This window comes from Apodemus sylvaticus, chromosome 10 (assembly GCF_947179515.1).
Source record: "Apodemus sylvaticus chromosome 10, mApoSyl1.1, whole genome shotgun sequence".
Classification (NCBI taxonomy): domain Eukaryota; kingdom Metazoa; phylum Chordata; class Mammalia; order Rodentia; family Muridae; genus Apodemus; species Apodemus sylvaticus.
The window spans coordinates 29,020,395-29,047,432 of record NC_067481.1 but is presented as its reverse complement, the minus strand read 5'-3'; the positions used below and the strand labels follow the sequence as shown (position 1 = coordinate 29,047,432).

Sequence of the window (27,038 nt, the reverse complement as noted above, 5' to 3'; positions counted from 1 at the left end):
ACCTGATCTGCCTCCAGTCATCCCTTATTCCCCCACATCCACAGGGTATTGGTTCTGGGACCCTGGAATATACCTTCATATAAAATTGCTTATGATTCACACGAGAGCCACTCACAGCCTCCTGATGCTGTAAATGTGCTCTAGATTACTTAAGGTGCCTAGCACAATGCCTTCCTGTCACTTCCTTTGCGTGTATTCAGAGGCACAGTGAAGTCATCTTGGTTTTGGTTTTTGTTTGTATTCTGGGTTTTGGTTTTTTGTTTGTTTGTTTGTTTGATTGATTGATTGTTTTTAGACGCTTCTAGAATTTTTTTCCAGATTGTTTTGGGAAAGGTTTTTGCTTTGTTTTGAGAAAGGGTCTCACTCTGTAGGCCAGACTGGCACTGAGTTCACAGTAATCCTCCTGCCTCTGCTTCCTCCCAAGTGCCAGGATTCCAGGCACACACTATCGTTCCTAGCCATTCTCAAGGGTTTTCTATCTCTGCAGTGGGTTGGTTCTTCAGCGAGGAGACCAAGGACACAAAGAGCTGGCTGTGGCTTCCCTGAAGGCAGGCACCACACCATGGAGTCTGGCCACACACGTCCTGTGTCCACACCTCAGTCAGGTTGACCCACATCTCGCCCAGACATGACAGTTCTGTTTGGACCATGCTCCAAGATCATTTCTTCAAGATCTCAGACAGGGAAATTCCTTAAAGGTCTGGGTACATCCCCTCCTTCCCTCCCTCCCTTCTTTCCTTCCTTCTTATACTTGGATTTGAACCTAGGGCCTTGCACATGCTAGGCAAATGTTCTACCAATGACCCACATCTTCCTGCCTTTCGCCACCCTTTCTTCTCCTTGCCAGGAGGACCTCCCCAGCCTGTGTCGCCCTTGCCGGCAGTGCCTGGCCTAGAGATCCAGGCATTTGAGAACCCAGCTGGGTTGATCCCCCTGTGGAGCAGAGGAGGCCACTCAGCCAATGCTGGTGAGCCCCCACCTCAGTGGTATCCCTGCCTAGAGCTCCAGGCCCTGCCTTACCTGTAAGGCATAGGACACAGAAAGACCCACAATCCCCGGATTCAAACTGTCTCTCCCAATCACTGCAAACAGTGCAGCAAAGAGCACCACGCAGTTCCCCACGAACTCCACACGGATACCCAGCCACCTGCAGGGACCGACAGGGAGGAGATGAACAAGAACGGGGAGTGTCAGAGTCCACCCAGAACCGAAGCGCACCCGTGGGCACCTGTAGAGGGAAGGGAGGCTCCTGACCGGTTGGAGGCGATGTAGGGATAGCTGCTCTTCTGGTTGTTATCTACTTTAGTGTCACTGAGGACCATGAAGTCTTGGACTCGGCCGTAGGCCCGGATGACACTGGTGCCCGTCACTGTCTCCGAGAAGTGGGAGAAGATGGGCGAGCGGCTGATGGACTCCAGCCGCTTCAGCTGCCGTGATGTGGCCACATAGAAGCGCTGGCCAGGGATGGGGAAAGAACTCCAGTCAGGAACGTCATCCAGCCACCAACTCAGCCCCACGTGTCCTCCACACAATCTCCTGTGCTTCTCCCTCCTGGCCCCGTTCTTCCCACAGGCCTTGCTGCTTTTTCCCATGTTCCCTTGGAGAACAGATTCCAGACATACATTACACACTCCCCCTCTTATCAGCTCTGCTCAGCCAATCAGTCAGACCACCTCTTCCATGAAGCTCTCTCTGATTCCCTATGTCCTCCATTTTTTTGTTTTTGTTTTTGTTTTTGTTTTCCGAGACAGGGTTTCTCTGTGTAGCCCTGGCTATCCTGGAACTCACTCTGTAGACCAGGCTGGCCTAGAACTAAGAAATCCACCTGTCTCTGCCTCCCAAGTGCTGGGATTACAGGCATGTGCCACCACCACCTGGCTTCACTATGCCCTCCTGTCTCATCATCTTTTATAGTCTATGATATCATCTTGTTTAATTCCCCCCGAGGCAGTGAGATTTCTTGTTCTACTTAAAGATCCTAGACATGTGATCATATTCAAACGGCTTTGCAAAGATCATTTTGTAGTTTTTTTTTTTTTTTTCTGAAAATGCCCCTCTTACCCTACCTAGTTGTTTAAGGGTTAATGTCACAAAACCATGGTTCTGCTTTTATCTTCCAGCCTGTATTATGTGGGTCCCAAGACAGCCAGGCCCACACAGGACGGGTATACAGAGGGCTCTTTACCCAAAGGCTGCACTTCCAGCTCCTTGTAGGAACAAATCACCTCCTCAACAGAAAGACCCCAGTGAGCACAAGCTGTCTCTGAACGCTGAGCAACTCAGGTGACACATACATGTTAGCAGTATGTATACAAAGGACACGGTCTCCCAGACCGTTTACGGGGATTTACTCAAATAATACCAATAGGTATAGGAGACCGAGGAGAAAGCTCATTCAATAAAGTGCACGTCACACAAGCATGGAGACCTGAGTTAAGATTCCCCAGCACCCACAGTAAAAATCCAGGCATGGCAGTGCACACCTGTAACCCCAGCCCTGGGGAGGCGGGGACAGGCAGATCTTGCAGCTCATTGGGCAGTCAGCTAGCTGGAGAGGTGGAGCTCTGCATCCAGTGAGATTCTCTGTCCCAGAAAACAACGTGGGGCGTGATTGAGGAAGACACCCGACATTGACCTCTGGTCTCCACAAATACACACACACACACTTATGCACACACACACACACACACATGTACACACACATCCCACCCCCACATCCCATACATAAATAAATAAAATAAGAGACAGCCAATCAAAAAGAGCCCCAGGGCTGCCAGTTTACAAACACACATTTCGTCCTCACATTATCCCTATGAAGTAGATGCTAAGGGTCTATTTTTCAAATTAGATAAGTGAATTTCAAGGACGTAAAGCAACTGTCTACAGTCCCTGATCCAATCTAGGAACAGCCTAGCCTGCAAAAGTGCCTGGCCCACATCAGAAGCTCCCCCAACACTCCCCGCCCCCAACACCACCACTCCCTGCCCACTCTAGAGCTCTGCCTGCCCCACTCGCTCCAGCGCCCCTCCCCCTCCCCCGTCCACGTCCACGCTGGCACCTGCACAAAGCCATAGAGCACAGCCAGAGGCAGGACAACTACGATGAACAGCGGCGTGCTGGCCACGATGACCACAATGGTGGAGATGGATGTGAAGAAGGAATTGAACAGCATGAGGATGGTGGGGGCCAGAACCTCGTCGATGACGTAGATGTCCTTGGAGAAACGGTTGAGGATGCGACCCGAGGGCGTCGTGTCAAAAAAGGACTGAGGCGAACGCATCTTGTTGTGCAAGAGAGCTTCATGCAGCAGGCGGGCGGCCTGGATAGCGCCGATCACCATGGTGAAGGCTGAGAGCATGACCAGGAGCCCTTATTGGGAGAGACATAGGACGAGTCACTCACCCCAGGGGAGAAAACCGGGACAGAAGGGAAGAATGAGACAGGGGATGGCCAGGTGGACTTATGGAGGTTCTGAAACAGGGGTATGATTTTGTGGCTTGGGGAGTGGGCAGTGGAGAGGAAGGGGTGAGCGCCCCCATGTGGTCACCTTGCAGCAATCCCAGGGCAGCGTAGACACCTAGCCTTACGGAGGTGTTGTTCTGCCGGCTGTGTTCCATCGCGTCGTTGCTCCAGGCGCTGAGCCACACATTGGCCCCGATGGCCGCCGAGCTTTGGCCAGCGTACAGGAGGCAGATAGATAGCGTGGTGCAGAGCCCCACAGACTTGGCGTAATCCCAGTACACGCTCAGCTTCACCTGTCAAGAATGGCCACACCATCTTCACGAGCCCCAGGGACCTAATCATCCTCCCCAGCCCGTGCCCACCCTGCTCACATTGCCCGTCTCTGCTGTCTCCTCTTTGATTAATACACCAGTCTCCTTAGTCTTTATCACCGGCATCTCCTTCTCCAAAGAATTCGTGTGTCTCCTGGGCACGGGCCGGTTCTGGCCCTCCCCTTCGGAAGACAAGGAGCTCATCTCTCTGTGGAGGCAACTGGTCAGACCCAGGCAGGAGAGACTCCGGGCACCCTCCCAGGTCAGGTCCACTTGTAGTCTCCCTGCGGGTGCTGGGCGGTGGGGGGCGGGGAGGGTGATGTAGCCTGTTGGGGACTGGAGAACTCTTGGGAATCTACCTCATGAACTGCTTGCGGACCTCGTATATGGCTGGCTCGGTGTCCGTCATGTCTGTGTGGGTGCTCAGTGTGTCTTCGAGCAGGAGCACCTCCTCATTTGCACTTTGCAAGACTGTGGCTGGGAAGGAAAAGAACTAAGGCTGACCGCTCCTTTGGGCAGTCCCCTCGAGAGCCTGCCCTCCATGCTGGTGGGAGGTCTGGATGGTGGAGCAGGGGCAGGAGAGGGTCTGAAAGGCTAGCTAGAAGGAAATGGGTTTAGGTAACCACACAAAACAAAACAAAACAACAACAACAATAATAGTAAAAAACCAAAACAAAAAAACAAAAAACCCTTTCCTTTGGAGACTGACCAGTCACAGGATTAAGGAAAGGATGTGTGTCCTTGGTTTATCAAAGGACATGGCACTTGGATAATGCTCAGGCAGGTTGGCTGTCTACACAGCATTAGTCAGGGACCAAGAGAAGGACCGAGAGCAAGCCCAGAGGGGGAAGGGAGGGAGCTCTGCCTAGGCAACCCAGAGGGGAGCGGTGCCTTTGGTGAGCTCAGACACTGCCCCGGGTGGGGGGGTAGGGGGGAGGGGCTTCCTGATGAGAAAGGCTTTTTGTTAGTCTCCTAGCTGAAATAGTTCCAGGTCATAGTAATTATTTAATAACTCTTGCTGATAAATAAGTGATTTTGCCAAGTATTTATATACTTACAACACAAGTCAACCCTAAGACAGCTTCAGAATATATTCAGGGTCTGAGCTCACATGTCCTTTTAACACATGGGAAAATAGAGTCTGAGACCCATGCTGCTACTGCAGTGTCCCACGGTTAGAGGGCAGAAGGTAGGGTCTGAGAACACCCTGTTTACCTATCACACACGTGGCTCTGGTTTCCCAGAACAAGGTCCCCAGTACCACACTAGGCCAGGCCAGGGGTACTTGGAAACCCCAGCCCAGGCAGGGGAGAGGGGAGGGGCCGGGAAGGCCAGGGATGGTGGGGACTAATTTTTAGCCACCTTCATGGTCCTCCTTGACCTCATCTGGTGCGTAGTTTCGGAGGAAGTTGGCAAAGGAGCCATCATGCTGCAGGAGGGCCGAGTAGTGGCCCATCTCAGACACCTGTCCGTCAGCAAGTACAATGATAAAGTCCGTCTGAGGCAGGAAACTGATGCCATGAGTTACCAGCACCCGAGTCTGTGGAGAAGGCAGCAGGCTCTGAGCTACAGCGTCCTTGGGCATACATACCCCAAGCACTGACACAGAGCCATGGGGGTAAGCAAGAGGGGTCACAGGCCAGGCATATCCACAACGTATCCCACCCCAGCCAGAGCCTACTCTGCACCTCTGGAGTGTGCGTCCCTATGGGATTCCCCCGATCATTCCCTACACCTCCAGGTCTGACCCACCCTGTTAGCCTTCCGTCTGTTTTCCCCCACGACCAGATCCCATCTTTGCTCCTAGCTTCTTCCTGTGTCCTCACCTTGCCTGCCAGCACGCCTTCTGGTCCAATCACTTGGTCAAAGATATGCTTAGCCACATGAGAGTCCACAGCTGACAGCGGGTCATCCAGCAAAAATATGTTGGCATCACTATAAACGGCTCGGGCCAAACTCACCCGTTGTCGCTGTCCTCCAGATAGGTTAATGCCCTAAAGGGAAGAGAAGGTGGGTGATCTATAATAGTAGACGGAAGGTGTCAGATGGGCCTATGGGAGACAGAACCACTTATCACTCAGCAAGGCACATTCAGGTACCCGTATTTCACAGGACACCTGGGCTCCATGACTTTGTAGCCCATACAGAGCTGTAGCCCTCAGGGGAACCAGTGTTGGGTTTTAGAATCCCCTGGGGCAGAGGAGCCCAGGCAGTACCCTGCCCGATGCCAGTGTTCATGACAGATGAATGGGCAAACAACAGGTGGTCTACCCATAGACTGGGATACTATTTAGCCCTAGAAGGAAAGAAACACTGGTGACATGCTACAGCAGGGATGAACTCTGAGCTCATTACACCAACTGAAATGATCCGGACACAGAAAGGTAAATGCAACTCCCAGGGGTGTCCGGGGAAGCCAGATTCTGAAAAACAAAGCGGTGGTTGCCAGAGGTCTCCCTGGAGAGGGAGGAGGGATTGAGAGCTGTCCAATAAGCAGCCACAAGGCAACGAGGAGGTCTGAGTGACATTTGGAATGACCCTGTTCTAGCAAGTATTGCAGAACATTGTGAATGGACACAACGGGGGGACTGAACTGGGCACGGAAAAGATGGTCGAGGTGGGTACATTTAATGCTAGGAGACCTTTACCGGAACTCTTAAAAAAGAAATACTTTTAAAATAAAATCAAGGGATGGCAAGGGAGCTCAGCAGAGAAAAAGGTGCTTGCCACCAAGACTGTGCGGACCCGAGTTTGATTCCCGGTACCCAAAAGTAGAAGGAGAAAATGGACTCCATGTGCATGCTGAAGCGCTTGTTTGCTCTCCCATATACCTCTCTCACATATTCATGTAATAAAACACCCCTCAAACCCCCCAAAACTTCCACGGGGGCTCCATGTTTTATAATTTAAAGGCCCTAGTCAAACCAGGCACTGTGATGTACGCCTTTCAGCCCAGCACTCGGGAGGCAAGGGCAGGCAGAGCTCTGAGGGTTCCAGGTCAGCCTGGTCTACAGAGTGAGTTCCAGACACACAGGGTCACTCGGGTCAAAGTGCACCAAACGGCCACCCACTGCCTCTAGGGCCTTCTACCACTCTAAGTAAAACCTGCAGGGTTCCAAATGTCCCCGCTGCCTGATAACCTCGCTCTCGCCCCCCTTCCCTCTCTTCTCCTGACCCCTGGATCACGCTGCTCCAACCAAGCTGGTCTCCTCCTTGGGCTAATGCCAGTCACACACACCTGCCTGAGGCTTTGAACACTCTGTTCTCTTCACCTTAGATGACCCCAGACCAGATCCCTAGATAGCCAGGGCTCGCTGGCCTCATGCAGGACCGTTCCTTCTGTATAGGTCTCTATTTCTCAGTGAGAAACATTACTAACAAAACAGCCCAGCACATATTTTTATATGCTGCATTTATATTAACTGCATTAATCTCCCCTCTTTAGTATTATCTAATACATATTTGGCTTATCTTGCTTATTGACTTTTCTTTCCTCTGCTAAAATGTAGGGTATATAAAAGCCGAGATTTTTATCCTGGTATGTTCACCACCATATAATATTCTCTGGCATATAGTAGATGCTTAATAAAAACCTAGTGAATGAATCAATGAACAATGAATTTCCTCTTTCTTGTTCATTAAGAGTCAGCTCAAGGGACTGGTAATATAGCTCAAAAGTTAAGAGCACTGGCTACTCTTCCAGAGGTCCTGAGTTCAATTCCCAGCAACGCCATGGTGGCTCACAAGCATCTGTAATGGGATCTGATGCCCTCTTCTGGTGTGTCTGAAGACAGCTACAGTGTACTTACATATAATAAATAAATAAATCTTTAAAAAAAGAAAGAGTCAGCTCAAAAGTGATGCTTCTCTTCATACAGACCCCCTGCCTCCTGCCCTTCTTCTACCCTGCATAGACCTTTGCCATGATCTTGGGAAATTCTGTGGCTCCCTGTCTGTTCATGAGTTGTCCTCCCTTGAATACAGAGTGATGTCTCCCCAGTTCTTGGCACAGAACTGGGCATGTTGGTTTACATGAACCCGTGAGTGAGTAAGGGGATCTGAGACTGGGCTCTGGCTAGCAGCCTCCTGAGTTGGCCCCTCGGGGATGAGAAGATGGCTCCGTACCTTCTCTCCAATCTCTGTCTGGTCCCCACCAGGAAGCACATCTAGATCGGCTAGCAAGGCACAAGTCTCCAGAGCCTGTTGGTAGCGCTTGGGTTTCATGGGTTGGCCAAACAGCACATTTTCCTGAAGTGTACAATTCTGGATCCACGCCTGCTGAGGCACGTAGGCCACAGAGCCCTGGCCAAGGAGAAGGGAGAAGGTCCCTTAGGGCTTGCCTGAGGCTGGCCAGACTTGATGGCTTTTTAGAGACCCTCTCCCTCTTACCTTTACAGACACCGCACCTTCCAGCTTCTCCATCTCTCCAAGTAAGGCAGACACCAGAGAAGACTTCCCACAGCCCACAGGTCCCACCACAGCCACCAACGCCCCCTTCGGGATTTGAATGTTTAGGCTAGGAGCAAGGGACAGTGACCGGTCAGTGGTGGGGCTTGGGTTTGATGCAAGCCTTCCATCTGCAGATCCAAGGCCTCCTCCCTCCCCGACACCACCCTGGCAAAAAGCAGGTTCTTCTTGCATTCCCTGTCAAAGCCAGCGGCAAGGAGAGAGGGCTATGTTTGATCCAACCCCTGTCCACTTTGGATAGCTGGCGAGTGAGTGAGAGAAGACGATGTTACCTGTGCAGGGTGGGTGGCAGGTCCTGGGCCCAGGTGAAGGTGCCATTCTGTATGGTGATGGCATGGCCTAGAGGACCAAGATGCATAGGGGTCAGTGAGTCTAGGACATTGGAAGAAGCCAGGGAGGCTTGGGAGGAGGTTGGGCAAGGGAGAGGATCCCTGGAGCACCGACAGAGGGAGGAGCATGAGGAGCCCTCAGGGGAAGGGGTAAAGGAGAAGAACTGATCAACAGAGGGGCTTCAGAATTCAGAGAAGAGAGGGGGTCAAAGGAGGAGTCTTAGAAAGCTTGGGGCAGGAGCGCCCTGGAGTAAGAGTGTTGGGACCTGGGGAGATGGTCTTTCTTTCCACACACTGGGGATCAAGTTCATCTTGGTTCAGGAAATCCTGGATCCGTTTCAGAGATACGCTGGTCTGCAGGAGGGTGTGGATTAGCCTCACCATGGCTCCGTGGGTCCCCAACTTCTGGGGCTAAGCAGGGCTCCCTAAGGATCAACTCACTAATGCTGGAACCCCTCCTATAACCAAGTCTTGCATGGCTCCCACTGCCTAAAAAGAAGGTCTTGTTTGCTAAAAGGACGTTCTGTCAGAAACTCAGGCCCTGTGACTCCAAACCACCCGTGTAATTAACCTTCATGGCTTTCCCTGATGCCCTCTCCCCGACGATTATCTGTCGATCCTAAGTGAATCTCGCTTGACTTCTCCACATATCCTAAGTCTAACAGACACCCCGCTTGCCTTGCGTTACCTGCGTCAGGCCACTGATTAACTGAGGCAGCATGTTGAGGGGCATCTTTAAGATATTGAACAATGACAGGGACACGAAGGCCTTCTCAGCATCCAGCACATTGTTCTCATCCACACACACGTACACTCCGAGGGTCATCAGGGTCACCTGGGTAACATGGGAATGAGTGTCATGGCGGAGTTCCCCGAGGGGACCCCCAAGACCTGGGCTGGCCTACCGACCTTCGAGGAATCCCATACCAGTGGAGAACCTCACCAGAAACGGGGTGCAGATCCAGATGAAGGTGGAGATAGCCTGCAGGTAGGCCCCCTTCCTCAGCAGCTGGAGCTCATTCTGCCTGATGCCTTCTACCTGCTCCAAGAAGCTGGGCTCCCAAGCGTAGAGCTTCAGCACTTTGATGCCATTCAGAATCTCGCTCATCAGCTTGATGCGGGAGTCCTTGAACTTCATTTGCTGTACCTGTGAGGAAAGGAACAGTGGCTCACCCTCTCCCCTCCCCAGACCTCCTACCCACTGGTCTCACAACTCCCGTACTGTACCATCTATTGTAGCTATTCCAATGTTGCTCGGCATGCCTCCCCACCCCCACCTCAAATGCCTCCCCACCTCTGTCCCCACACAGCCTGTGTCCTCTGACTCAGAAGAGCAGTTCCATGTTCAGTGAGTGTCACCACCACCGACCTTACCAGGCATCATCCTTTGGCCCTGACTTTCATTCCCATCCCTACTTCTTCACACAATGTGCCCAGTCACACTATGAGGCTCCCACGGGCAGGGTTTGTTTTTCTGTTCACTCAGACCCTAATTTAAGGCCTGACATAACCATGGTGATTTATACACTCAGCTCTTGTTTACTGAGTGGCTATGTGTCAACCCAAGTGCCAGATGCAGGGTATCATGTGGAGCAATTCAGAGGAGACCTGGCCATTGTACAGTTGACAGTCTGATGGCAGAGGCAGGCAGAGCTCTGTAAGCTTAAGGCTATCCTGGTCTAATGAGTGAGTGCCGGGACTACATAGAGAAGCACCTGTCTCACAACAAACTGGGCCCACACTATTCCATACCATCTCATCTATTTTAGTTATTACATGTTGCTCAACAAATATTTACCAAAATAGATACTTAATTGGAAATTGATTGTGTGTGATTCAAAGGGAAGGAACAGGATACAGGTAGGGGATAAACAGGTGAGGGCAGGGGAATGACCTTGGGGTAATCAAGGTGGTTCTCTGAAGGAAGTGATGCTTATGCTGAGGTGTAAAGCAAGGGAAGGAGTTAAAGAGGCAAGGAGAGTGAGGAATATACCAGAAAGAGAATGGTCCACATAGTGACCCAGATGTACACACATCTGGAATGTGGTCATCCCATGAGGATTAGGAATGGAGACATGCAAGGACCAAGGGAGCCTGGAGGTGGTCGTGGTGGTTTGAAGGAGAATAGCATCCTCTCCCCATAGGCTCCTACGTGTGAATGTGTAGTCACCAGAGAATAGCACTGTTTGAAAGGATTAGAAGGATTAGGAGGAATAGCCAAGCCCAGTCTCTCTCTCTCTCTCTCTCTCTCTCTCTCTCTCTCTCTCTCTCTCTCTCTCTCTCTCTCTCTCTCTTTCCTCCCCACCCTTGGATAAGGATATAGCTCTTAAATACTTTTCTAGCACCATGTCTGCCAAGCCTATTGCCTTGCTTCCTACCATGATGATAATGGACTATGTCTCTGAAAACTCTAAGCAAGCCCTCAGTTAAATGCTTTCTTTTATAAAAGTTGCCTTGGTCATGGTGTCTTTTTCCAGCAACAGGACAATGACAAAGACAACGGTCTCAGGCTGTTTGTCATTTATTCTATGTGTAGAGAGAGCTGCTGAAGAGGGCGGTAATCATTTGCAGATGGATACTTCACTGTCAGGTTATTAACTCTTATCCTCATGAAATGGGCACACATTTGAATCCCTTCCCTACCTGACTCTGGACTGCCTTGGTTACTCTGGGCCTTGGTCTCACTGCTGTGAAATCAGACTGTCACTACAGTGATAAGGATTGAGGGGGTAAGGTTTGTGCAAGGGGCTGTGGCAATTCACATTTGGTAGAGGGAGTGGAGAAGCCCGGAGAGTAGAAGGTGAACACTGGTTCTCAGCACCACCACCCCCCAACCCCAGCCGGTCTAAAGAAGATGCCTCACCCACCTGGTAGGTCTTCATCTTCACGGACACAGCTCCATTGAGTGGTATCAGCAAGATTATCACAGCCACTCCAGCTAGGACTGATGGGCCCAGGATCTGAGGAGGCACAGACAAGTGGAGGGTCAGGTAAGACAGAGCTCAGCAGAGACTGGAAGATTTGAAGTATGATGGGCAGGAGGAGTAAGACACCAGTCAGGTAAGGAGAAAGCCACAAGCACATCAATAGAAGCAGCCACCTATCAGATGATGACCACAGATGGCCAGTGGCACCCATGGAGAGGGATGTCCAAGCTCCTTGTGCTGCCACAGGTCTGGGATTCTAGTACTTAGATGGTTTGAGGTCTGCCTGGGCTACACAGTGATTTCAAGATCAGCCAGAGCAACTTAGTGAGATCACCTCCCCTACCCCATCTTGAAATAAAAATTCAAAGGGCAAAGGTGTTAGTAGCAGAATGTGTGTCCTCCAAGTACTCCTTGCTTTTGAGGAATAAATCTCAGCCTAGGATAGGAAGACTGAGGTAACCAAAATCTCCTATGTAGGGGATGGTCTTATGGCCATGACACCGTTCATCTATAAGCATAGATAGATGTGATCAGAGGAAGGGGTGGAGCTCAAGTCTAGGAATTACCTGCCAGAGAAAGTATATAGCCAGGATGACCTGCAGAGGTGCAGACCACAGCAGGTTGATAAAGGGGGAGACATCCATGAAACGCTGGGCATCCACTGACATGAGGTTGACCATTTCTCCCACCGTGGACTCACGTTTGACTGAGTTGGTGATGACCAGAGCCTGCAGATGAAGAGTTGGGGAATGGACCAAGGCCAGGAGCTTCTCCCAAGCAGCCCAGAACTGACCTCTCCAGGTACGTGTCCCACCCTGACTGACCTTCCTGTAGATGACACCTATGATCGCAGTCCGGAACCTCAAGGCCATCACAAAGATGCAGTGGTGATATTGGTGTAAGATCAATGTCTGCATGGTGGAGCTCACGAACATCAGCCCGGCCAGCACGAAGCCCCACCAGGTGGGGGCCGTGGGGTCAGAAATAAACCGGATGAGTATACTGCAGAGGGAGACCAGGTATGAGATAGCCTGTCTCTCATGCAGTAGCTCTTATCATCAGCCTGCTTGTCCTCCTTGAATGTCATGGCAGGCAGAAGAGGCAGCTTTTCACTGGCTAGATCTTCTTACTCATTCTCCAGGGCTGCTGGGGGCGCTAGAACCCACCACAGGGCCACAGGAACTTTCATTCCACAAATCCTTCCACAGCTTGACCCCTGTCAAGCTGTCTATCTGCTGTCTTCACTGGGGCTTTTGTCCGCCTCTCCTATGGCTGCCTTCATCTTTGTCCCCTTACCTCCTGGCCTGCCCCACTCCTCACCACTCTCAACAGCTCCCCCCATCTTTCCAGTTAACGGCCCACTGACAATTCCCGGCTGTTCCCAAAGCTCCCAAGCTTTCCCAAGCTCATCTTTTGTTCCAGTCTTATAAAAGGAGTTGTTCGTGGACTGGTGGTGGCGCACACCTTTAATTCCAGCACTTGGGAGGCAGAGGCAGAGGCAGGCGGATTTCTGAGTTCGAAGCCAACCTGGTCTACAGAGTGAGTTCCAGGACAGCCTGGGCTACACAGAGAAACCCTGTCTAAAAAAAAAAAAAAAAAAAAAAAAAAAAGAAAAGAAAAAAAAGAAAAAAAGAAAAAAAAGAAAAAAAAAAGAGTAGCAAAAGGAGTTGTTCTGACTTTCCAAGCCCTATCTTGTCTCCCTAAGCCCAGCATTCAATCTTCCTGTTGGGAAAGATCCAACAGAAAGTTTGGATCCAAACATTGGCATGCCATTGCTGCGTGACATTCAATAGCGTCACCTCTTTTGTGCTTTCCCTTATGAACACAGGCAAGACGCATCATGTTATAGAACAAACCTCCTCTCGACCTCATGGAGTTTCCCAGCCACCATCAGAGTCAAGCCTATTGTTCTCCTGGAGGCTGATTTGTGTCTTGGCCCTCTGGTACCTATGAATGTGACCTCATGTGGACATGGAATCTTTATAGCTATGTCTTTATCAGAAGAGAGGGAAATTTGCACACGCACACACAGAGATAGAAAGAGAGAGAGAGAGAGAGAGAGAGAGAGAGAGAGAGAGAGAGGAGGTATGTGGTGGAGGCATAGATCTGAGTAATGAACTTTCATGTTAGGAACACCAGGGACTGCTGACAACCACCAAAGCTAAAAGATAGGCTCAGGAGAGACTCTCATCCAGAGTCTTTTTCAAAAACAAAGTCTGCGTCAGAGCATGGAAACAAATGTCTAAATCCCAGCACTGAAGGCCCCGGAACAAGACTCAATTTCAAAAAACAAACAAACAAACAAACAAACTAAGTAAGTAAGTAAGTAAGTAAGTAACTAACTAACTAACTAACTAACTAAAATCTGATGCAGGGGTAGTGATACATGCTTTCAATCCCAGCACTCAGGAGGAAGAGGCGGGAAGATTGCTCGTGTGTTTGAGGAACACAAGAGAGAGTTCCAGACCAGTCAGTGCTATGTAGTGAGATCATGTCAAACCAAACCAACCAACCAGTTAATCAAACAAGCAAACAGAACCCATCACCGATCCTGTCAACACATCTTGATTTTGAAGAGTGGTGCAGACCTGAAGGAATAATCTCTATTGTCTCAGGTTGCCCACGTGATGATAACTTGTTAGAACATCACCATAAACCACAAGGGCATTTTGAGACTTTGGTTTCATTGCAGCCACTCTGCTGCTCTGAGGCCTTCTTCCCCCCTCTGCCCCAGGCCTCAGCCTTTGCAAAGCTGCTGACCAACTTATCGCTGCCTTCCCAGAACGAAGTTAGCTGGTTAATTTTCTGGAAGCCTCTCTTTCCCCCTAAAGCACTCTCTTGGGCCCATCTTGTATCCCCGGCTCTGGACCTTTAATCCTGAAAGTGCTATCTGTCAGGACTGCTAAAGCTCTGCTGAGGCCTTCGGGCTGCTCCCTCTCACAGACTTTCTAGGAGAGCTGAGGCTCCTGAAAGGCATGTCTTCTCAGAGGGCCCACCTAGCCAGCGCCTAGCTCTGTGCCTGCCCCCTTTCTCCCCCTGAACTCATCAATCAGGGGAAGGTCCGCAGTTCCTCAGAGGCACTGGCTGCCCTTGACAGAGTAGCTCCTGAGTCCTTGTTTGCCCTACTCCTGGCTTGTGCTGCTCTCTGACCCTTGGCCTAGCCTACATCTTACCACTTTGCCCCACCCTTGGCGCAGGGCCCAGCCTTTGAAATGTAAACAAGGTGCCTCTCTCTGGTTTTCCCTCCCCCATCTTTACCCCACCCTTGGGTAGCTTTCTCCAGCTGTCCTGAACTCCCCGAGTCATGCTGTCTCAGCCCTGGGTGACTCAGCCAGTTGCACTCCCCCTTCTCCCTCATTCACTAGTTCTTCAGAGATAACCTCTTGAGCCGGCCACGTGTTCTCAGGCACGTGGCAGGCTGACTTCCTGGCCTTCCCAGGCCCACCTGTGACCCATTGTATTCTTCCTGAATACCTTTGGTTTCTCCCACAAGACCCTAAGACTCTAATTTATGTGTACGTCGTCGTCGACTGGAGGCTGCTCTCAGCTCCAGTGAATGTTTGTATTGATGGATAAACAGAAAGCAGTGGGGGAAGGGATGCGGGACTTAGAGCTGTGTCCCCACCCTGTCATCTGAGAGCTCCCTCCAGTCCAAACCTCTCCAGTGACGACAGAGGCTGTCAGAAGCGGAAAGAGCTCTACAGTTGGACTTCAGAGCCCCGGACTCACATCTGCCTTGTCTCACAAGCTGTGGGCTTCACCTGAGTGTGTGTCTGCCTTCGCATTTGTAAAAAGAGGAAAGATGGGTACTTCCCTAAAGAACTCCTGAACAAGATTGGGGGGGGGGGCACTTATTACTGACAAACATGTGGTATGTGCAGACACACGTGAAATGGGAATGGGAAGCTGAGGCAATGCCCCAGGCCAAGGGTCACCCAGAAAACAGACAAAGCCTCTTCGGTGCCTAGTGTAGGGCAGTCAGCCATCCCTCCTCTGTGAGAAAGGGCTGCAGCAAGAGGGAGTGTGGTCAGACCTGAGCAGCTGTGGGTTGATGAAGGAGAGCAGGTCCTGGATCAGCTTGAAGCAGGCACCCATGAGCAGGCTGGAGGTGAAGGTTCTCACCAAGGCCCACAGAAAGGAAGGCTGCTTGGACTTGGGTCGGGCCCTCAGTAGGACCTCATCTTCCCCTGGAGTCTTGGGATCAACTGCTGTAGTCTGGCGCCTGTTTAGGAATAAACAGCAGTGGGTAGGAGTGATACGTGGTTCCAGGAAGCCATGGGCCAGTCTAGGATGGGCAGGTAGAAGCGGGATGGGGAGGGGGAGGCAGTGAGGGTGGAGTTGGGGGTGGGGGTGGGGGTGGAGGAAGCAGCTGTTTCTTGGCTTTCAGAACTGGAAGCAGGCAGGGCCGTGGTGGTGCACGCCTTTAATCCCAGCACTTGGGAGGCAGAGGCAGGTGGATCTCTGAGTTCAAGGCCAGCCTGGTCTACAGAGTGAGTTCCAGGACAACCAGGGCTACACAGAGAAACCCTGTCTCAAAACAAGCAAGCAAGCAAACAAACAAAAAGAACTGGAAGCAGGATAGACAACATCATTCCCCGGATGACAGTCTCCAGGTGAACTGAAGGGAGAACTATGTACCCAGCTCCATGGTCTCTTCCTGCCTCCCAGAGCTGGTTTTAGTACTGCTATTGAGACAGGGGAGATCAGAGTAGCTGATCAGGGTGGTATCTTGGTATCGGGGAACAGACTCGGGGTAGAGCTGGCAGCTGGGGGTTCCGTTGGCCTCTCTAGAGGCCCCAAGGCAGGGAAGCTACAATACTGGTATCTAAGCCCTGTCCTTCCCCACCAACAGCAAGCATTCCAATGGTCCTGGGATGACCAAGCACTGACTTCTAAACTCTGGGTTGTGGGCAAAAGGGAAGAGAGCTTGGTTGTGGGTCCTGGATGGGAGGCTGCCAGCTCCAAGGTCCTCATTCTGGCCTCCAGACAAGAGGGGCAGGATGGAGAGGGCTGGCCCTGCCCTCCCTAGGAAAACCCCTGCGATTTCCAATTCAGATCAAGCACAGTAGAGATCTGATTAGGGCCTCTGGGCCAGCTGGGTGTGGAGTATTGCTCTGTCAACATCGGTGGGGAGACCTTGGCTGTGTCATTAAACCTCTAAGCTTCATTGCCACTTCTCTGGGTCAAGGGACGGATAGAAAGAATGATGTTAGATTGCTGAGAAAGCGAATGAGGTATTCTATACGCTAAGAGCTGTGTCTACTATACACTGAGTGGGGGCACAAGTATTAGCATCCACTGGTCCTCAGCTGCTCCAGGGAGGACAGGTCCCCACCCAGGCCTTACTCCCTCCTGCAGAATCCCAAGGCTGCTGAGACATCCCCTGCGTTTGCTGCTCTTCCGGCTCCTGCCTATGCATCCAGGTCTTTGAGCAACACCACAGGTGCCTGGGGATTGCGGAGCTGGGAGAGGGACCTGGGTGCACCCAGTGGACTCACCCTGATGCTTGGTTTTTCTCTCTTTGCCATGCTTCCAGTAGCCGGTGCACCACCTTGTGAGAGCAGTCCTCTTCAGACAGAGACCAGAGGTCACGGTCCTCCAGGGGCCGCCGGTAGCCAAGAATAGCAAGCCTGGAGGAGGGAGGTGGAATCCCCACACAGGCTCAGAAGCCTAGAGCAGGGGCTGACATTTCTAGGGCCTCAGGTTAGGGAAGGTCCCCCTTAACTGCAGTACCAAAGTCACTCCCATGGTGAGAAGGGTCCTTCTTGATTTATACCTCTCTCTGCCTATCTCCTGTGTGTCCCCAAGATGCTCTATCTGTCTAAGGCCCCCTGGCAATGAAACCCACACTGACTAGGCCTGAGTGTGCACAAGGCGGGAGGGATTCAGGCCAGCCTCAGGTGTATGTGGTTAATGAGTTGCCTCTCAGGTCACAGACACAATTATCCTGCTCAAGCCTCAAGCCACTCTGAGCAACAGCCAAGGAGATGACAAGCTAGAAGCTTATCCCAAATGGAAAAAGCTCAGAGCTAATTACAGTCTCCTTCCAGCCTTCTGCATCTGTCCCTGTGGCCTGCCAGATGTAGGGATGGCCTGTAGCCTTCAACCTAGACTGGGTCAGGCTCAGCCTCTGCATTCAACCCCCAGCCCAAACAGCCACTCTTGCCCACCCTGGCCTGCCCACCTGGTTACTGGGGTAGCAGTATGGGGGGAGGGGGCAAGTCAGGCCAATTCCTGGGATTTCTGGACTTCCTGTCTCACTCCTCAGGTCTAAGCTAGAGCAAGATGCCAACTCACTTTGTGAACCACCAGAAAGACAAGCGGGAGAAGAAGCCAGCGCTGGCCTCTGGGCAGGGATTCTAGGAAAGAGAATGAAACAAGGAGATGGGAGAGTCCCACACATCTTAACACCTAGGACAGACAGGGCGGCCACTGCTCCTTCATGCATTCAGTGCACTCAAGCTGTGGAGGTGGCATTCCCTGCTTTGGGTGACACTGGAGGGATGGGGTTGCTGGTACCATTTGGGCTGAGACACAAACTGTTGAAGCCCCTGCACCCTCCTGGGGGAGCAAACTCACTGTGTCATGATTCTCCGGGGAGAACAGAGGTGGCTTCTCCTTGAAGCAGGACAGGATGAGGGCACAGAACACAAGGGCAAAGTAGATGTAGAAAGTGGTGAATCGGAACGGATCCAAGATCTTACCCTGGGGGAGAGTGGAGAGGAACCTCAGAAGCTTTTGGGAAGGCTAGCCTGCCGCTCAGCATCTTGGGGTACCAGGTTTTCCTGGAGCATCCAGAGGATGCCCCGTGGTGGAGAAAAAGTGCGTGGTGTGGGGGCAGTGACATGGTGAGCATTTGCCATGAACCAGGCATTGTACTGACTCGAAATTCGGCAGCTGGCTCTTTTATCTGTGTCCTCCCCCAGAGAGGGAGATGGGGGCCACCATCTTTGTGGTCCATCCCACCCACCATCAAAGAGCAAGGCCAGACTGAAGCAGGTGGGAAGAAACTGAACGGACAAACGAATGGGTCTTCACACACATCGGCATGTGTATTCCTGATAGTCCCTGATGCCCACAGTAGGCGGAGGTCCTGCCCTCCCTAGGTTATTGAACCTGGTGTGGCAGTTACAGAATTAACTTCCCCTCCTTCACCCTGGCACTCCCAGGAGCATCTAACCACAGTTAGATCTTTGACCTATTTCTTTGCATTGCTCAGATCTCCTGCTTCCTGCCACCAGGCAGTGATGTAGCAGGTAGAGGAACATCATAAAAGGTGCTGAACAGAGGAAACCCTGGGACTGAGAAAGTCGGGAATCAGCAGTAACCTTGAGCCTTGAAGCCATGCCCCTGAACAGATCTGGAAGGGCTGAACCTCTTACCTCTGCCACAGCTGAGAGGATCTTGGAACGGAAGGGGATGATGGCACAGATGACACACAGGAGCCAAAATATGATGAGTACCCCTGAAGACTGCACCCCTCGAAGCCGCTCATACTGGATTAGCAATGTGGCCAGCAGCTATACGGTTAGGGCAGGAAATACTCCGCTGAAACACACACATCTAAGCCTGCTCTCATCCCTTCTTGTGTGTCCAGAAGTTTTTTGGAGCCATTTCACCCACTGACAACGGTCATGTGTCCACCCTCTTCCTCAGAGCCCATGGTCGTAGCATACCCCACAGCCCACCGGAGTCCTCCCAGCACAGCGTCCTGGGGCCCACACTAACCATGGTGATCCCCACCACCAAGGGTGTGACAAAGAAGACAGGAGCAGGGGATGAGCCGTGGATCAGGCCATGGAAGGAGTAGAACAGGTCCACCCATGAGATGCACCAGAGCAGAACACCAAGGGCCTGCGGAGAGTGCACAGGTTGAGTCTCCATCCCTAATGGCAGTACCAGGCCCTGCTGGGGGGAGGCCCCTTCTCAGGCAGCCATCGTAAGCTACCAGACCCGTCTGGGCCTACTCAGGGGCTTCTAGGGTGATGGGAAATTCTGTTGTTGAACATTCTACAACTTCCAAAACAGGGAAGGTCTGCAGATCCAGCTGATAGGCTTCTATAGCCCAGAACTATGCAGGCAGGGACAGGCTAGGAACACTGGTTTAGCTGCCAGATGGCACAAGAAGTTCATTAGATCCCCCCACTCCGAGGACAGCCCTGGGTCACTGACCGTCTTGAGCCTGGATAAGCGTGAGAGGACTATGTAGCCAAGCTGATGGTGCCTCAGGTAGAACAGGTAGCAGGGCAAGGCAGCCCACAGATAGATGCAGGGGACCCAGGCCAGCAAGGAGTTCTGGAAACAGGGTGTGAGGTCCGGAGTGTTGGTATATAGAGACAGGTTGGAGTCCTGGGAACAGAAACACAACCGTTTGGCATTGTGATACCCTCCTGCAGGCATAGTTGGCTCTCAGGGAGATGGCTGGACTAGGCATCCACTCTCTCCACACAGGGTGGAGGTGGGCATGGGGTGGAGGATGGGTGAGGGCAAGAGACTGAGCGTGCCCGTGAGTGCGTGATCAGGGATACTCTGGGGTGAACTCCTAGGGCACCTGAGGTCGCCTCATTTCCTTATGCTCTTTCTAAGTGAGGGGTAATTTAAGTGCAGTATAAACTGCACCCATGTAAAGTGCACAGTTTAATGAGTTTGACAGTTGCATAACCCTCAAAGCCACGGCCACAATAAAGACATGATATTTCCATTATCCTACAAGGCCACTTACGTCTCTCTGCACTCCACCCTTCCAAGGCTACAGCCATGTTCTTCAATATTCCTAATCTTTGTTTCCACATTTTTCCCCAAAATCAAATCAAATCAAAACAAAACAAAACAAAACAAAACAAAAAAGCAAAACCTCTTTCTCCAGACCTTTCCCAGGCAAGGAGAGAGCTTCCTGGGTCCTTAGGTGCTTTTAAGATGGGGTGGCTAAGACTAGGTAGATGGGCCGGGCAGTGGTGGCTCATGCCTTTAATCCCAGCACTTGGGAGGCAGAGGCAGGCAGATTTCTGAGTTCGAGGCCAGCCTTGTCTACAAAGTGAGTTCCAGGACAGCCAGGGCTATACAAAGAAACCCTGTCTTGAAAAACAAATAAACAAATAAATAAACAAACACACCAGGTGGATGGTTTTGCTGTATCAGCTTAGAGACCTGAGTTTGGATCCTCATTTATTTATTTATTTTCTCTTTTTTTTTAAAAACAATCCAGCATGCTGGTCCACTGTTGTAGCCCCAGTGCTGGGGTGGCAGCCATGACAGTGGGGGCAAGGGCTGAGAAGGGGGAGACAGGTGGATCCCTAAGTTCTCTGGCCAGCCAGTCTAGTGGAACTGATGCTGCTCAACTTCACTGATTCTGTCTCAAAAGATAAAGGTGGAAGACCAGCAAGATGGCTCAGCAAAGGGGCGAGCCGCCAATCAGGACCTACAAACAGAATGCCATCCCCAGATCTGCATGGGAAGGACAGAACCAACTTCCTGAAAGTTGATCTTTGACCTTCACATATGCTCTGTGACAGTTGTACACACCCCTCAAAATAAATAAGAAAGAAATAAATGTACATAACAATCAACCCTGGATTTCCAAATGCACACACAATAATACACACACACACAATATAATGTGTATATATAAATTATATAATATATGTGTATATATTTCTCCATCTCATTTCAAAATCAGGACAGTGCCAGCTACCCCTACAGACAACCTCCACCTCCTTCCCCCCTCTTCCTTCTCTTCCTCCTCTCATTCTTCTTCTTCTACCTTTACGTGTGTGCACATGCACATATTCATTTTTATAAGATTTATTTATTTTTATGTATATGACTACACTGTCTTCAGATACACCAGAAAAGGGCATCAGATCCCATCACAGATGGTTGTGAGCCATCATGTGGTTGCTGGGATTTGAACTCAGGACCTCTGGAAGAGCAGTCAGTGCTCTTAACCGCTGAGCCATCTCTCTAGCCCACATACACATATTCATGTGTGTGAAGGTCTACACATGTATGTATGAATACCTACACATATATGTATGAATATCTAATGTCATCCCTCAGGCACAATTCCTAAGGTATCACCCACCTTTATTGAGATAGGGTCTTCTAGTAACATACATCTCACTAAATAAGCCTTTTGTCACCTCCCAGCCCTGGCATGTATATATAGGTGTATGTGTGTGTGTGTATACATGTGAATATATATATTAATATATTCTCATACACACACATATTATAGAGAAAAAGATGGGGTGATTGTTCTCTGCCTCTAGCTATCTCTACCTACCTCTACCTACATAGAGTGATGTGAGATTCACAGGTGTTGGGGATTGGTTCTAATGATTTGTCTTAGTTTGGTTCCCAAAATCACATGGGAATCTATATGTCCAGATGCTGAGGGTCTTTGTACCCAATTGATTTTTGATTACTCAATAAAGATCCAACAGCCAAAGGCTGGGCAGGCTGAAAGAGGTAGGACTCCCGGCAAGAAATGCAGAGGGAGAAGGGGCAGAATCACCAGGACACGATTAAAGAGAGAGATCAGATTTAAGAGCTGCAGGAGAGAAATCATCCAGTAATGTAGGTGCAAAGGGAAAGCGGCCCCATGGGAGGGCTGCCCAGAAGGAAACAGGGCAGCAAAGATAAAACAGAGATTTAGAAAGTGTTAAAGTGTTAACTCAGGAATCCCAGAGGGGAGTGTGTGCTAGCCACAGGGAGGTTTGGCCATTGAGCGGCCAGCCATTAAGCTGGTCAAAGCATACACAAGTCACAATATAAAGGGTGTGTGTGTGTGTGTGTGTGTGTGTGTGTGAATCCAGAGCTCTTGGGCAAGTGCAGAGCTGTGCACATACCAGCCTGGAGTCCAGAGTGGATTAAGAGGTTTCCACTACACACTGGTGCAAAGGGATGAGCAGAGAACTCTGCAGATTACAAAGTGAAGAGTGAGCAACTCTCCCTGTTCACCAGGAAGTGCCCTGAGTAGGTCCTGCAGGCGACTCAGGGTGGATGGTCACCCTGGCGTTCCAGCTCTTCCTTGGACTAGACCTATACCTCCATACGTTTTGAAGCTTGATGAGGTAATAAATTCATGCACCAATGCTCTGTATTCAGATTGCTTCCTCCAAGGTGGCTGACAGACTCATCTTTCCTTCTCACAAAGTATTAGACGCTTTTTACAAAAGGCCCCCAAATACAAACAAATGAGAAAACCCACCTCTCTCCCATCCCCCAGAGACAACTGCTGCCTGAGGAAATCCCGCCCACCCTCTAACAACCGTTTCATTTTTATGCGAGTTAAACATGCACATAAATCTGCTTTTCGGGAAGCAGATTAGTTTTCTGTTACTGGAATTGAAAGATTCTCTCAAATGTGTGTGACTCCAGGGGCTTGGCTGCTTCAGGACTTCCAAGTGAGATAAGAAAGCATTAAGGGGTGCCCTATGGATTTGGGGTGGCGTTTGATGGGTCTGGGGAGGCGCAGTGATTTTTTTTCATTCTTCTTTTTTAAACCATGTCTGCTGCTCTGCACTTATAATGCCAGAGCTGTGAGGTGAAGACAGGCTTACTCAGTGAGCTTCAGGCCACTAAGAGACCCTATCCCCCAAAAGATGGAAGATACCTAAGTCATGGCACCTGAGGGATAGTGCCTGAGGAGTGACATTGCAGGTTGTCCTCTGGGTTGCATGCATGAATACATGTATGTGGACCTGCACACACACAGGAACATGTGCATGTGCACGCATACATGTAAAAGAAAAAGCAAAAGAGGAAGAGGAGGGAAGGGGAGGAGGAAGAACAGGGGAGGAGGAGGAGGAAGAGGAAGAGGAGGAGGAAGAAGAAGAGGGTCTCTGCAGACATGGCTGGCACTGGCCTGTCTTTGAAAGGAGATGGAGAAGCAAGCTGGGTGTCTAAGTTTCCCTTCCTTCCTCTTCTCCAGTCCAGCCCCTCCCCCAGCCTCCTGCAGCCCCCCCCCCCCCCGAGTTTTCTCAGACTCCGCAGGGAAATGGCTTCAGCCGTTCTCATGCTTTGGTACCCTCGACTCTTGGCAATGGCTCTTTCCTGCTCTCCCACTTCCTGGCAAGCATTCCTCACTGGCATTTTGTTCTCTTTGTCCCGGTGAACTCTGTGTGCACAACCGCAGCCCTTGGGTCGTTGCGCATCATTGTTCACAGACCTCACCGAGGAGCAGCCCGGAAGCCGAGTCACTAGCTCCAGTCTCTTGTGCCAGTCAGTGGCTCTCAGCCTTCCTAACGCTGCAACCCATTAATACAGTTCCTCATGGTGTGCTGACCCCCCAACCATAAAGTTAATTTTGTTGCTACTTTATGACTGCAATTTTGCTACTTTTATGAATCATAATGTAACTATCTGACATGCAGGATCTGGTGAAAGGCTTGTTTGAGACATTGCAAGCCACTGTCCTAGGGCGTATGTGGCCTCTCCCCCTTGTCTCTCAGATGACATTCTCATCTTCCTCAGCTACCTCCTGGTCAACACCTTTTACGATAAACTTGTTTATTTCCTGAAAGGGATAATAAACCCCACTGGTGCTCCCTGTCTGTCAAAGCCACTACCAAGTTTCTGCTTCCTCGAGAAGCACTTCAACTGGACCCTTCCTGGGAGGAGTAACTGGATAGGCAGGTGTCTGACTCTGGCTTTCACCTCTTTTAAGCCCTGTGATCTGATCTCCTCTAGAGGGCCTTGGCTTCTTCTGGGTGAAATCCTTGATGATGATGATGATGATGATGATGCCTCCAGGTTGGCCACTCCCACCTGGCTCCTCCCACTTACCCTCCAGCTATCACACCAGCTCTTGCCTCTCAGAGCCTGCCAAGGGGCTCTGCTCTCTTTTCCTTTGGCACCTCAAGGATGTGGATGCTGGCCCTGCTCTTTCTTCACGGCCATGCCTCATGGCCTCTTAGCTGGCTCCTTCTCTCGATGTGAGTGCGCGCAGGCTCAGTCCTTTCTTTCCTCTATCTGGGCTCACCCTCTGCTGATCTCTTTGGGCCTCCTAGTTCCGGGCCATGTAGATATCAATGACTTTCAGGCTCATCTCTCTGGCCCATTGCTCCTCCATCAGCAATGCTATAATCACCTCTTAACTAGAAACCTCCATTCTACACACCTGTAGCCTGTACCGTGTCCCATCACTCTGACCTGACTTCTAGGACCGTTTCTCCTGCCTCATGGCAGCCGCTGACCTTTTGGCTGTTCCCGAGCACATTCTAAGCAATTCCTGCCTCAGGGTCTTTGCACATACCATCCTCTTTTTCTAGAGTGTTCTTCCTTACATGCTTAAGTCTTTCCCTTTCAAAAAGGCCTGTCATGACTTCCCCTGTGTAACACTAGCCTTCACCAGACTACAAACACACACACACACACACACACACACACAGAAATGAAATCATTCACAAAGAAGATAATATAATCTTCAGTGGCTCCACATTACCTAGAAGACAAAGTTAAGTGTCTTCTTAGAGCATATAAAACCTCAGCTGGCCTTGACTGATTGAAGGAACTTTCTAGGAGTCTGCATTCTCCACCTGTGTTTCTAGGGAAGGCTATTACACCCTACTTCTCTTTCCTTAACCTCTCTTTCCCCTAATCATCTCTGGGTTGCCTTCTGTCCTCCAATGCCCTGGCCCAGTGGCTTCTTCCTGAAATACAGCTTTGTCCCCTTGTCATGTGCCGGCAAAGTGACAGTGGCTCCGGATGTTTCCTGAGCCCAGCCCACCTTGGCTGGCAGGTTCTGCAGGATTCTCCTCCCACCTTCCCCCCACCCCGCAGTCCCTTTACTCTGCACTCTGAGTCTGCTCTGAGGTTGCCACTTGGGCACCTAGACTAGGCACCTTCTCCCTCTTCTTTCAACTCTGCAAATCCCAGCACCTCTGCTGAGCAGTGCTGGGCAGGCTCAGAGCAGCCTCTCCCTCCCCCCCCCACCTCCCCCCTTCTCCCCTCCCCCCCAGCATCTGTTCACATCTAGAATCAGCACCTGATGTGAGTGACACTTCTTGGGGAAGCTTTCCTTGCTTTGGAAAGAGTCCAGTGCTGCAGACACAGCAGCCTGGCAGCCTGCAGCCAGGGGCATTCAGCCTGGAGCCTCCTCCCTCGAGCATGTGTGCTCCTGTTGGGTAATCGCTAGCACATACATGTTGCACTCTAAATCCCTATGCAGGACATAGCCGGTACTCATTTATTCTTTATAATTCCCTTTTCCCTTCTCTCCTGCCTTTCTTTCCTTTCTTCCTTATTAGGAAATCAAACGGGGGCGGGGTTGGGGGTTGCACATGCCAGGCAGATGCTCTACCACCGAGCTATAGTTCAAGATACAGGGTCTTTTGAGACAAGAGTTCAGGCTGAGCCGGGGGTGGGGGGGTGGGGGGTGGGGGGTGTACGCCTGTAATCCCAGCACTCTGGGAGACAGAGGCAGGCGTATTTCTGAGTCGGAGGCCAGCCTGGTCTACAGAGTGAGTTCCAGGACAGCCAGGGCTATACAGAGAAACCCTGTCTCGAAACAAAACAAAACAAAACAAAACAAAACAAAAAAAGAGTTCAGGCTGGCCTCAAACTCCTGATCCTCCAGGTGTCAGCCTCCCATGAGTGGGGATCACACACAGGTAACACCATGTCTGGCCCACTTGTCTGTCTTCTCTCAGACTATGTAAGCTAATGCCCCCCCCCCCCCCCCGGCCACCACCACCACCACACACACTCCCGCTGAGCTTCTGCCTTGTCAATCACGAGCTGGGTCTGACACTAGTTATCCTGATCAGGGAGATGAATAGGGAGGGAAGACAGACAGACTGTCTAGCCCCAACTATGTCTTTTCTTCTCCACCTCCCCCACCCACCACTTTCTTCCTTGTATTATTTTTTTCCTTTTATGGTAGGGTCTCTAGTAACCCAGGCTGGCCTTAAATTCCTGATCATTCTGTCTCTGCCTCCCAAGTACTGGGATTATGAGTGTGTACCACCATTCCTGCCAAAACCCATTTTAAAAGCATTTTTTTAAAGTTCAAGTGTGACATAATCATAGGGAAACACACATATCTCTGAAATAGAAACCTCCACAGCACCCCCGCCCCCCACAGGTGTATTTAACTGTGTAAACAGCACCCACATCAATAGATAGAGCACTTGTGACAGAAGAGGCCCCGGGCCCTCCTCACCACCATCCACCACAGAGAACCCACCCTGATCTCTCAGGCAATGGATTTTCACACAGTTGATGATCCAGGCCCAGATTGGAGTTTGCCATAAATGAAACTGCCTGCTTTTCTCAGCCAACAAAGTGTGGCGGGGTATTTATTCTGAAGGGTCCACCTTCAATTCTGTGTGTTCTAGGATGTGAACTTTCCATTGAGAACACACCCCATCTGTCTCCAGGAAGCTCCTGACAGAGACGAGCAGATCTCTGGATTTCTACACGAAGAAGCCTCTAGGCATTTCAGCTGTGGCTTTTGTCTTTGATTCTGGCCCTGGGGATTGAGCCAAGCATGCTAAGCCCAGGACCCCGATACCAATTCAGGTTATGAGTTTTTAAAAAGA

At 50.8% G+C, this 27,038-nt stretch overlaps 1 protein-coding gene across 2 annotated transcripts in view; it reads right to left on the bottom strand.

Annotated features, from left to right (window-relative positions):
• Abcc3 (ATP binding cassette subfamily C member 3) overlaps positions 1-27,038 on the bottom strand; it is a 49,828-nt gene that overhangs the window by 12,772 nt on the left and 10,018 nt on the right. The window contains exons 2-25 of one of the 2 annotated variants that reach the window (XM_052194902.1): positions 19,669-19,845; positions 19,225-19,350; positions 18,879-19,016; positions 18,076-18,201; positions 17,794-17,855; positions 16,995-17,126; positions 15,530-15,718; positions 12,321-12,498; positions 12,063-12,224; positions 11,437-11,529; positions 9,513-9,716; positions 9,258-9,404; positions 8,836-8,923; positions 8,513-8,579; positions 8,163-8,289; positions 7,899-8,075; positions 5,600-5,767; positions 5,136-5,313; positions 4,133-4,250; positions 3,834-3,981; positions 3,548-3,755; positions 3,059-3,369; positions 1,255-1,454; positions 1,021-1,147 (exon numbers count right to left, since the gene is read on the bottom strand). In XM_052194902.1, the coding sequence (XP_052050862.1) occupies positions 1,021-1,147; positions 1,255-1,454; positions 3,059-3,369; positions 3,548-3,755; positions 3,834-3,981; positions 4,133-4,250; positions 5,136-5,313; positions 5,600-5,767; positions 7,899-8,075; positions 8,163-8,289; positions 8,513-8,579; positions 8,836-8,923; positions 9,258-9,404; positions 9,513-9,716; positions 11,437-11,529; positions 12,063-12,224; positions 12,321-12,498; positions 15,530-15,718; positions 16,995-17,126; positions 17,794-17,855; positions 18,076-18,201; positions 18,879-19,016; positions 19,225-19,350; positions 19,669-19,845 (3,651 nt within the window). The remainder of the gene's footprint in view (positions 1-1,020; positions 1,148-1,254; positions 1,455-3,058; positions 3,370-3,547; positions 3,756-3,833; positions 3,982-4,132; positions 4,251-5,135; positions 5,314-5,599; positions 5,768-7,898; positions 8,076-8,162; positions 8,290-8,512; positions 8,580-8,835; positions 8,924-9,257; positions 9,405-9,512; positions 9,717-11,436; positions 11,530-12,062; positions 12,225-12,320; positions 12,499-15,529; positions 15,719-16,994; positions 17,127-17,793; positions 17,856-18,075; positions 18,202-18,878; positions 19,017-19,224; positions 19,351-19,668; positions 19,846-27,038) is intronic. The other variant, XM_052194903.1, reaches the window with a different exon arrangement.